This window comes from Suricata suricatta, chromosome 16, assembly GCF_006229205.1.
Source record: "Suricata suricatta isolate VVHF042 chromosome 16, meerkat_22Aug2017_6uvM2_HiC, whole genome shotgun sequence".
Taxonomy (NCBI): Eukaryota; Metazoa; Chordata; class Mammalia; order Carnivora; family Herpestidae; genus Suricata; species Suricata suricatta.
Window position 1 is genome coordinate 33,853,862 of NC_043715.1, and position 12,094 is coordinate 33,865,955.

A 12,094-nucleotide genomic window follows, 5' to 3' on the forward strand; every position below is an offset into this window, starting at 1 on the left:
TTTGGTAAAAACAAAAAGGAAAAGATAAATAAGGAGAATTATTTGAAAAAGAAGAGATCTCTAAGACACTTCAATTTAAGTATCAATTTGCTTTCAGATTTTAGTCCATATCACACTTTCTCCCATGACTACACCCATATCAACGTACATGCTACCGAATACAATGATCTGCTCTCAGATCACAGATCAGGAAGTTTCTATTTCTTACCTCAAGCAGAGCTGCTGCAGGATCACCCTGTAGACTTTTCCCTAGTTTGTCCACCTCATCTAATAGGAACACTGGGTTGTTAACCCCAACAGTCTTCAAGCCATTGATTATACGACCAGGCATACTGCCAACGTAGGTGCGCCTAGAGAAAGCAGACAGCAGGTTAAGACGACGGCAGGAGGCAAGAGCGGTATCGTTCAGAAATCAAAATTCAGGCCTGGGAAAAAGTCATTGAGTTATCACAGTAGCAGAGCAAAGAAGTACTATACATTTAAAAAGTTCTTTGATACAACCAAGAGTTATTAGAGTCAGTTCTTATTTTCTATTCAATGCTGGCTGTAAGTTATCCATAATACTAGAAGAACTGTAGCTCGTTTCTGTCATTTAGTGAAACTTAAAAACATTATACTTAAGCATGTATTGTGATTCTGACTTTTCAGTATTTCAAAATGCCCACAAGAGCCTCCCCACTCTCCCTCACCACGAGCATCTTTTCACACACTGAAAACGGTTGTCCCACGACTGGCTAAAACATCATTATCATCTTCATGAAGGAAATCAGAATTGGTTCAAACGCCGCTCAAAACATAGACCAAAAAGAAGAAAGAAAAATCCCCAATTATTTTATTTTCTGAGGCAATAGTCTGTAATTATAGTAAGATTGGGGTCGACAGTATGTAACAAACCATAGAAATGATCCCTGAAAGTATAGTCTTGGGGTCAACAGTATGTATATCAAAATTCCATTAATTCTGGCCTTTTAAATAAAACTGTGTTCATCCTATATACACTGTTATGCCCAAGTCCAGCCAGATAGTTTGTTGTGCATTCATGTATTAGAGGCTCCTTTATTATATCTGAACAAGAATCATCTACATAATTGTGACAGATGTAAAGGGTGGCATGAATAAAAACAAGTATGTTTGTCCAACTGAAAAAAGTGCCTTTTTTACAAAGCCAGCAAAACCTAATTTTAAGTAGCACTTTACCAATTTTAATTATAACCTTGGTGCCTAAGCCATGCACAAAGCAGATGCTGTTTGTGAAAAGGCATAAAAGGGCTGCCTACAAGAAACTGGTCAACAGTAAACGTAACAGCAACAGTTATCTTACGATCTGTAAAAGCCGATTCATGGAACAGGACTCAGTTTCACCACATGACTGGTATAAAGCAGGCCAGAATAAATAGAGTGACCTTTGAAAAGACAAGAAAGCCTTAAATACATTGTGAGAATGCCTTACATCGAAGAAAGGGTGACCAAGGCCCTGGAACCAAATACAATAAACACTGTCCTGTGACAATAAGGAGTTAGCACATTCAAGATTTTAGATGGAATACAGGAAGAACAAGACTCAAAATTAATAAAAGCCTCTCAAATTATTTCTCTAGAGAACTTACAGATTAGCCAGTATTCTGTGAATAAGTAGGGAAGGGAAATTAAAACAAAAGAAAACGCAAAAGCAAAACAAAAGAAAATGCAAAGCCTCTATGAGTCACTTTTGCTGCATCAACTTCTTTTCCATACTGTTTTTGACAGGCAGATTTCAAAAGCAGGTACTAATGACCTCAAGTCATGGGGAGAAAATAATATTCTAGGCAGGTGACCTTTCTAAAGAAGCAAAAATACAGATACTAGTCCATAAACAACTCCTCCTAAACCCTCCACGGCTTCGCAGAGCCTACAGCATAAATCCAAATTCCTCTGTCTGGAATTCAAGGCTTTTCACAACGTGGTCCCCACCAGTCTTCCTAACTTGCTGCCATTATGTTCTTGAATTATTCACAAGTACAATCCTACTATACCCTTTATGTTTTTTAACTTTGGTTAATATGGTACCTTCCTGCCCTGAATACTCTTCCTACCTATGTATACCCAGAAATTCTAAAAAACTTTTCCTGACTCGAGGGTGTCATGCTAAGTGAAATAAGTCAGGCAGAGAAGGACAGATACCATATATTTTCACTAGTAAGTGTAACAGGAGAAACTTAACAGAGGGGAAGGGGGAAAAATAGTTGGGGAGAGAGAGGGAGGTAAACCATGAGAGACTCTTGAATACTGAGAACAAACTGAGGGCTGGTGGGGAGAGGGGGAGGGGAAAGGGAGGTGATAGGCATGGAGGAGGGCACTTGTAGGGATGAGCACTGGGTGTTACATGGAAATCAACTTGACAATAAAGTATAAAAAGAAAAAAAAAACTTTTCCTGACCACCTCTCACAAAGTGAGGTTTCCAATAATGCACTATTTACAGCATTTACTAGCCCTACAATTCATCTGATGCAGTTACAACCTAGTTTCTGAGTACCAATACACAGCCTCCTGTAAAGAGCCAGTGAGCACTCTGATGACAGAGAGTGGGTCTGTGAGCCTGCTTTGGATTCTGTGTCTCTGTTGCTCTCTGCCCCTCCCCCACTGATGATCTGTCTCTCTCAAAAATAAATAAACATTAAAACATTACTCACCTCTTTCCTGATATTTAAAGAAGGGGGGGAAACAGGCATTTTACCATCACCTTTTCATGCCTACTCAATTAAAGAGCTCTAACGGGCTACAATGCAAACTACTGAGGTGACATTTACAAAGAATTTGTAATATAAAAATCATATGTCGTGATGTTAAGTCAAAAGAATAGGATTAGAATTGCTTTTTAAAAACAGGACAAGGGGCGCCTGGGTGGCTCAGTCGGTTAAGCCTCCGACTTCGGCTCAGGTCAGATCTCACATTCGTGGGTTCTAGCCCCGCGTCGGGCTCTGTGCTGGCAGTTAGCTCAGAGCCTGGAGCCTGCTTCTGGTTCTGTGTCTCTTTCTCTCTCTGCCCCTTCCCCTCTCAGGCTCTGTCTCTCTCTGTATCAAAAATAAATAAAACATTAAAAAAATTTTTTTTTAAAAACAGGACAAAAGCTGTCCATTGCAAAGTCTGGTAGGAAATAAAACGTTAACAGTGATAATCTTTGTATGGTAAAAAAAAAAAACATGATAATTTTTTTCCTTTCTAAAAACTATTTCCAAATTAAGGTGTATATTACTCCAACTGGGAGTAATAAGCCTTAAAAGAATCTTAATAATTTCAAAAGGAAAATAGTCTTTAAGGAATTAAAAAGTCTTTAATATAGCATGTCCAAACAAATCAAATTGTTATTCTTCTATCAGCCATTCCTAAATCTTTTATGCACTCATTTGTATGGATGCACTCGTTTAAAGGACCATAAGACTTCCAGAATATAATTATGTTTTAATCTTACCTGAATTCACAAAGCATTTAGAGAGCACTTACCATGTTTGGCACTGTGCTATGCAGCATGGAGTGATAAAACGGAGGCTAAGACATGCTAAAAACCCTAAAGAGCTTATACCTGTTCCACATTAATGTCTTATCTACACAGGAATGGACTGCAAATGCCAGAGGCCTTTATTAATCATTAAAATAAACAATATACAGCCAGTTTAGAGAAGAGAAAGATCATAACTGACTACACATATATTAATGGAGAAAGCCTGAATTGGGGCCTTAAAATGAAACTAGATTTTAAAGAGGCAAAGAAGAGCTACATGCAAATACAGGTTATAAAGAGGATGGTAAGCAAACCATAACAGGTTAAAAGCTTGCTGCTTTGATTATTTTCCCCTTATGAAGACTAATAATGAAACAGCTAATTTATTTAAAACATCACCGTTTCTGAGGTGCCTGGGGGGTTCAGTCAGTTAAGCATCTGACTCTTGATTTTGGCTCCGGTCATGACCTCATGGGTTTGGGAGTTGGAGCCCTGCATTGGGCTCTGTGCTGATAACGTGGACCCTGTTTGGGATTCTCTCTTTGCTGACCACCCCACCAATTAACAAACAAACAAAAAAACAAACTTTAGAAATGTTTTAAAAATTAACATTTTAGGTTACATACAAAAATGTATTCATGTGGAAAGCAAGAGTTTATTTTTCTTCTCATCCTGTTTGAGCCAAAGATTCCTTGCAATGATATAATTTTATTACCTGAACAAACAATCGGCATACTACTTCCAAAGAGGTACTATCAACAATAACTGGAGATACAGCAATAAGTATATTTCACCATGAAACAACTTATGAAAAATAATTAGGGAAACATGATTTCATATAAACATGAACATGATTTCATCCTAAAAGAAGTTGTTGTATTTAATTTCTATGAACTGATTTAAATTCTTTAAAAATGTGTAATATTTAAATATAAAATGTTAAGTTGTAAAAACTTATAGGAACAGAGTTCCCAAAAGTGGACAGAAAAATCCCAATGGAGACAGACCCAAATGAGAAATGTTGAGAAGACTGAAGAGCTGCACTAATAAACCTGCCTCTTCTTCCTTTAAGCCACTCAAAATTAATAGAAACAAAAACAATAGGTCAAATGTAAAATCAGATCACTATTTTTCAAGTTTAAGATTTAAATGTAAATGAAATCTTTCTTTCTTTCCCATCTCTCACTTCGTTATCATTGAATTCTAAAAGACACATTTTTGTTTTTAAAATAAATTCCTAACTTACTAGCACCTTCCTTCACATAAACCGGTGTTTCTGGCAAAAAGACAGAGTTCCAAGCATGGGAAAACAGAAAAAGTGAGTGACAAAATCAAGAGCCTAAGCAAGGAAGATAATATAAAGCAGTTCTGTTTCTCCTTGGCTATTTTAAGACTGCAGAACAGAGGTGCCTACTCAGAGGCTGAGGAAAAACAAAACTTTGCATGAACTCTAATTGTGAGCATGTGACTAGTACTTAAATGCCAAGACCTGGGTGTTTCCAAAATGCTTCAGCTGTCACATGGCACCACTTGTTCCCAGGAACTCCGCCCGCAGGCTGAGCCATTAGCTCCTGCTCCCCCCTCTCCTCTTCACCTCCACTCCGTGGCTCTGACACAAGCCCACACTCTGCTCTCAGTCTCTGCTCACCTTACCACCACCACTCTCCATCTGCTTCCAAACGGCTTTTCAAATAAATATCTTCTCCAGGCTTTGATAATTTGGGAAGGCAGATGGGTAATCAGGCCCAGTAGCACAAGGGCAGGCTGCTGTAGTGTTGAATGAAACATCTGGAACAGTGATGGCTAGGGAGTACTCAGTAGCAGCCACAGTAGAATGATTCATAGACTAACCCACATCCCTTTTATTTGGCAATGATCACAGCCTCTGCGTATACCATTTGTTTCTAGAAAGCTTACATTTATACGTATTTTTTAGGCAAATACATATCCTCATTGTACAAAAGACTCATAGTAGGTTCAATGTTCTTAATGATAGTCATACATGTGAAAGTATACTCACTGAACAAATTTTGTATCTATCAGTTATCAGTAAAGACTGAAAAAAGAGTTCTAGTTAAAACCAACAATGTTCACACAAAATGGTGAGAACTGTGACTTTACATACTGCCCATTAACACATATCACAGAAATACATTTCCAACAATTCTGCCACAAATTAAACAATAATGCCCAAAACAGGATATTTTCAGTACTATTTACAAGTCCAACTGGGGCACCTGGGTGGCTCAGTTGGTTAAGTGTCCAACTCTTAATTTCGGCTCAAGTCATGATCTCTTAGTTTGTGGTATTGAGCCCCACGATGGGCTCAGGGCTGACAGTGTGGAGCCTGCTTGGGATTTTCTCCCTGTCTCTCTCTCTCTGCTCCTCCCCTACTCATGCTCCCCCCCAAAATAAATAAATAAACAAAAAAAATCAGACTGAATTTTATATAAACTCACTGAAGCCGTTAAATGTAAACTTGTCCTTCTGAGAATTTAAAAGTAAAGAATAATTAAAGCTATTTTTTACTGAATGCTCACTGTGTGTCAGGCACTGAGTAAGTGCTTTGTAAGCCTTACTGAATAAGCAATACCAGTGTGGCAAGAAACAGGACAAACTGCCTACTGGTTATGTGCTCATGACATTAATTCCATAAATTCCTCTTTAAATTCCATCAAATGCTTACACAATATCATGCTACAGTGCTAAAAGAAAGAAATAAACTAAAAAAACTTTGAACGCATGCATCAAGTCACTTGAATGGGAAACATCTCCCCAAAGCTCTCTAGCTAAAATAAAAAATTCAGGCCCTAGATTCAGTTTCTCCAAAACTGGTACAAGGTGCCAATTTCTTTACAAAAGCAAACTACAGCCTCTAGTGGCACATGTGAGAATAAGCAGTCTAGGTGCCAGAAAGAGGGACCCAGATCAATTCCCTGACCTAATCTGCAGCCCTCATTGCTTACTTATTAAACTATTGGAATTATTTTTCTTTAACGAATGAAAAATTATAAATAATAGAAAAAGAATCATTTTTCATTGGAAAGTTTCTAAAAGCATTTCCCACCATCGCCTAAGGCCAGTGATCTCGTGAATAAGACAAATGGAAAACAAGATGTTATAAAAAGCATCATATTCTTTTCTCCCCTACAATCCAAGTTTAATCCATTTTCACCAAACCATAAATATGCATTTAAATTACCCGTGGCCACTGGCAGTTCTTCACTGCCTGCACTGGCATGCTTTTCAAAGCATTCATTTATAATTTAGATTGCTTTGACAACTCTAAGACTGATGGTATGACCCTGAGGAGAGAAGTTTTATCTTCAGTTTAATTACTTTCTATTGGAAGTTAAGCAAATTCTTTAAAAAAAAAATTGGGGGGGTCACCTGGGTGGCTCAGTTGGTTACACATCCGACTGAGGCTCAGGTCATGATCTCATGGTTCCTGAGTTCAAGTCCCACATTGGGCTCTGTGCTGACAGCCACCTGCCTGGAGCCTGCTTCAGATTCTGTCTCCCTTTCCCTCTGCCCCTCTCCCAGGTGCACTCGGTGTCTCTCTCAAAAATAAATAAAACATTAAACAAGTTAAAAACTTTTAAAAAATATTCTACATTTTACAATGTTCTTTAATGCATACACTATAGATAAGCATGTTTTCTCACAACTTGCAACTGCTAGGAAACCCGTTAACCTTGAAACAGAAGTTCACGCTTTTCCAAAGCATTATCTAATCTGAGCAGCAGAGAACACAGAGAACATGAAGTTCAGCAAGACTGTCCGGCTTGAGGCGCTCTGACAGACTCAACTGCTCACTGCGGCAGCAGGAAATAAGGCTCCACTCACTCTGCTGTCTGCACTCAGACCTGTCCGGCTGGTGCTCTGCAGGCAGCCTCCACCCACCAGAACTGAATCCCCCTGGGCCCCTAACTGTACGGGAAAGCCAAGCAGGCCAGCCTTTTGTGTGGGTGGTCATTCTCTCATCCTTAGACACTACAGCAAATGAGCTGCCTCCAGGCCAGCCCTAAAGGGTTTGGTATATCTGGGTATATCTTGGGTATACCATGCAAATCTGATTCTAATAATGTCAGATAAACACAGACACAGTTCTCACAGTTTAATGTATTTTTATAGAAAAGGGGTCAAAAATGCAAGGATACATCTTAATAATTACCCTAATCCTTCTCCTCATTACTCATATGTATACTGAAAACCAGCCTCTTTAAAAGAAAGTTTAAACTGCAAACATAGGGGCACCTGGGTGGCTCAATCAGTTAAGCATCTGACTTTGGCTCAGGCCATGATCTCACGGTTCTTGAGTTCAAGGCCCAAGTCGGGCTCTGTGCTGCCAGCTCAGAGCCTGGAGTCTGCTTCGGATTCTGTGTCTCCCTCTCTCTCTGTTCCTCCCCTACTTATGCTCTGTCTCTCTCTCTTTCTATCTCTCTCTGTTCCTCCTCCACTCATGTTCTGTCTCTCTCAAAAATAAAAACATTAAAAAAATTAAAAAAAAAATAAACTGCAAACATAAATTTGTTATTAAAGATTCTTACCTCCTCCTACCTACCCCAGCTGTTGTACTTATTTTTTAAACCCTAAGAGTTAAGGGTCATTATGAAATGCTACTGGGCCAAAGTGAATGTAAAAACACTGTAATATCCAACCATAACTAATTTATAATTGCACTCAAATGAAATTCCACTATATATTGTCATGCAAATACCAAGGTTAGTTTGGGTACACTTACGGCAGAGGCTCTAGGCTAGCTATCAATGTCCTACAGATGTACTTTACGGAGGTACCATAAACATCCTTTCGATGCAAGGTACTACAAATGTCCCTTTGAGGAAAAAGAAATATATACAGATAGTTTGCCTTGGCTTTTGAGGGGCTCTAGTCAATTAAAACTGAAAACCAGAGAAAGAACTGAGAAATATTTTACCTGTGCCCTCGAATGTCAGACTGATCACACACTCCTCCAAGTGCAATCCTGTGGAACTCTCGCCCAAGAGTCTTGGCCACTGATCTTCCCACACTCGTTTTCCCAACTCCAGGAGGGCCGACAAAGCAAAGAATGGGGCCCTTCAGGTTGTTTTTCAGCTGCCTGACAGCCAGGTATTCCAGCACTCTTTTCTTCAATTTTTCCATTGCATAGTGATCATTATCCAGAAGAATCCGGGCTGCTCGAATGTCCAGACGGTCTGTCATATAACCCAGCAGAAGCAAGCACATAGAATTTTATTTATCTGTTTTTAAAATATTTATTAATTTTCAGAAAGAGAGCAAGTGTGCACATGTGCGAGTAGGGGGAGGAGCAGAGAGACAGAGAAACTGAGCAGGTTCCGCGCTGTCAGCACAGACCTGACACAGCGCTCGATCTCACAAACCAGGAGCCTGACCTGAGCCAAAATCAAGAGTCAGATGTTTAACGGAATAAGACACCCAGGTGCCTTACCACATAGAATTTTTAAATGGAAGAACTCCTTTCAAGGCTGGCAAGAGTCAAAACATGTTTTAGAAAATAAACGTGACAAGAACAGAAGTGGATCTTTCTACATGAGTTGAGGGAGATCTGGACTTGGCTTTTTTGCTTAAGAGAATTTAGTATTTACAGAACTAGTAAGCACTACACAATTAAAAATTCAAGGAATTAATACTCATTTCATTTTCTAGATACACTATTTATACGGAGACATAATTTCTACATTTTCCATTTGTGTTAGCATTTGTTCCTTCTTTTTTAAAAGTGCTTTTTTTCTTATTAGAAAGTAATATGTGCTCATTCCAAAAAACCCAATGACACTAATTTAAGAAAGAAGAATACAGTTACCCGTAATCTTCATTTTGGTATGTATTTTTGCCGACTGTGTATGTGCATACAGGTGCTTTCAGGCTGATTTTTCAAAATGAGATTATATAATGCCTTCAAGTTTTGTAAAATGTTTTTTCACTTAATATATTACGGACACCTTTCAGTGTCAAATGTATATTTTAGTAACATTTTAGTGGCTACATGATATTCCATTATTTAATTATCCATACTCATTTACATAATTCTCTGTTGCTGAGAATTTAGATTATCTACAAATGTTTACAGTTATAAAAAATGTTTTGCTGTGCATCCTTGTAATTAAATCCTCACATATATCCCTAATTTTTTGCTTCAACTAACCTTCTATAGATGGAAGTTCTGGGTCAAAAAAAATATTAAGATGTAAAGAACTGCCACAGTCTCACCAGGAACGTTATGAATTAGGTTAGTTTCTACAGCCAAGCTTTCGTCAGGTTTACTGATGTGCTTTACTACTTCAAATACTTATAGATTAAATCATTAAATACTCATGGAAGCCAGCATGAATTCATCAGCTGTGTGACATCCAGGGGTGGGTGTCCAAATCTTTCTTTTCTGCTTTTGAGGATGTCTACATAGGTAAGCTTCTCTTTCAAAGATTATGAAAGACATTTTCATGTTTTTTTTTTTAACCACATTCATAATAATTATTTAAATCTAAATTCTAAATCTAAAATCTAAATCTAAATTCTATACAGGAATGGTTTAAAATGGTGTAAACATGCCTCCTTTGATACCACAATTTACGCATCTTCAATTCTCTGCTGGAATACTAAACAATTGCAAGTATTTTCACGTGAAGTACATGTGTGCTATGCATCTCTAATGCTGACACACATCCAGCAGAAACTCTCTTGAGTTTCTGGCATGTGGGTGGCCTCCTTCCCTAGTTGTGACAATAATAACAGCTTTGTCCCATTTTTATATTTTCTTGTTTCTTTCAGTAAAGAATAGGACCTAGCACTCTTGTGTTCAAATAAACATTTTGCTCCAAAAGCTATACAAGTACACTGTATATGCTTGGTAAAAATTCCTGATTATTAAATTAAGTTCACTTTTTAAATAGGACAAGTGCAGAGGAGAGTTAGCTGAAAGTAACCCACTAGGCTACTAATGGCAAATAATCAAATCTGCAATTTCAATATTCTCAGGCCACTATACTATATTTACTACATGCACCCTGCATTTCACTTAAGTCATTAGTTAAATCCTCAAGCACAGAAAAATGTTACTGAGAGAATACCAAAATTTCAAAATAAGGTCCCTGGGATTACCAAGTTATCTAGATGCTCTTTGCACTGTGCACTAGTCCTACAGTCAAGAGAAAATAGCAGGGTTTGAAAATTGTCACGACTCCATCAACAATAAATACCTATCAAACATATATTAATATGGAAGCTTGGCAGGTGAAACAAAACCAAAGCAGTGAAACAACACACATAAAGTTTAAATGTAACTTTCTTTCCCAGGTCTAAACTAACAGGGAGTAGAGCCCTCTCCTAATCTCACAGAATAGGACCACTTCACTTAAAAAATAGGCATTGAGTTAACAGAAGCCTATCAGAACCAAAATGGACTTCCCCACAGCCCAGCTAGATCCAGACCAACAGCTGACCTCAAATTGATCACGTGGCACAACGAGAGGCTGATTCAACGGGACCCCAGGCTCTCCCACATTCATCTCACTATGGAGTTTCCAAAACAGATTCTGAATTAAGAATTAAACCAAGAAATTCAGCTTCAGTTTGGTAAAGCACTTTCAAGTAGAAGGCAATGTTCTTATGCAAATATGAAATAAGAAATAAATTTACCAACATGGTATCATAACAGCTCTATATATAGTAGCCAAAAAACTGGGAACAACCCCAATGTCCACCAACAGGTAAACACATACACAAATTACTAATCTATGCAGCAACACGGATGGACCTCTAATTATGCTGAAAGAATCAGATGAAGCAAGTACATATTATATCATTTCACTTGTATAACATTTTTAAAAATATAAACTCATCTAATAGTGGTTGTTTGGGGATAAGGAAGAAAAGGAGGGAGGCAGAAATTAGAGAAGCAGGAGAAAATTTAGGAGGTGATGGGTACATTCACTATCTTAATTACGGTGATGGTATTACAGATATATACGTATGTGAAAACTTATCAGAAGGTACGTATTATAGACGTACAGTTAACTGCTTATCAATTATACCACAATTAAACTGGAAAGCAAAAAAATGAACCAATATTGTTTCTAAATAATTTCTTGGATAGTTCACTAGTGCAACCTGATTTAATCTAGTGAAAATTTAGATTCTCAGAATTTAAGAGAGAACACAATATGAATTAGCCTTTTACTTTTATAACATTCAAACAAAGAGAAAAACCTAAAAACAACCCAAAATCTAGAGAATGGGATGAATGTAAATTTACAGATATTCATGAAGGAATAATTAGCATAACCCAGAATGTAACTGCTTTCCACAACAAGAACCTAAGAACTGTAATAGGAATGAAATCTAAGGGTTGTCAAAATAAAAGGAAGATGATTAGGTCAATTTCATCTTAGTACCTAGCCATACACATTAAAATTGTGTTAGATGATCCTTCCCAAAAAAATGATTAAAAAGGAGCTATTTTAACTTTAACATTGATCCAGCATAGTTAATCTAACACAAAGGTGCTTTGTTCTGGGCTCTCTTTGAGGGGCAAAAAAATTTTTTTAAGTTACCAATGCCAGAAAGGATGGTCTTCTGTAGGTTAATAAGTATTT

At 37.7% G+C, this 12,094-nt stretch overlaps 1 protein-coding gene across 3 annotated transcripts in view; it reads right to left on the bottom strand.

Moving 5' to 3' along the window:
• The window catches only part of LONP2 (lon peptidase 2, peroxisomal), a 102,243-nt gene that overhangs the window by 68,872 nt on the left and 21,277 nt on the right, over window positions 1–12,094 (bottom strand). For all 3 annotated transcript variants that reach the window (XM_029924809.1, XM_029924808.1, XM_029924807.1), the window contains 2 exons: window positions 8,419–8,677; window positions 209–350 (listed from right to left, as the gene is read on the bottom strand). In XM_029924809.1, coding sequence (XP_029780669.1) covers window positions 209–350; window positions 8,419–8,677 — 401 coding nt within the window. The remainder of the gene's footprint in view (window positions 1–208; window positions 351–8,418; window positions 8,678–12,094) is intronic.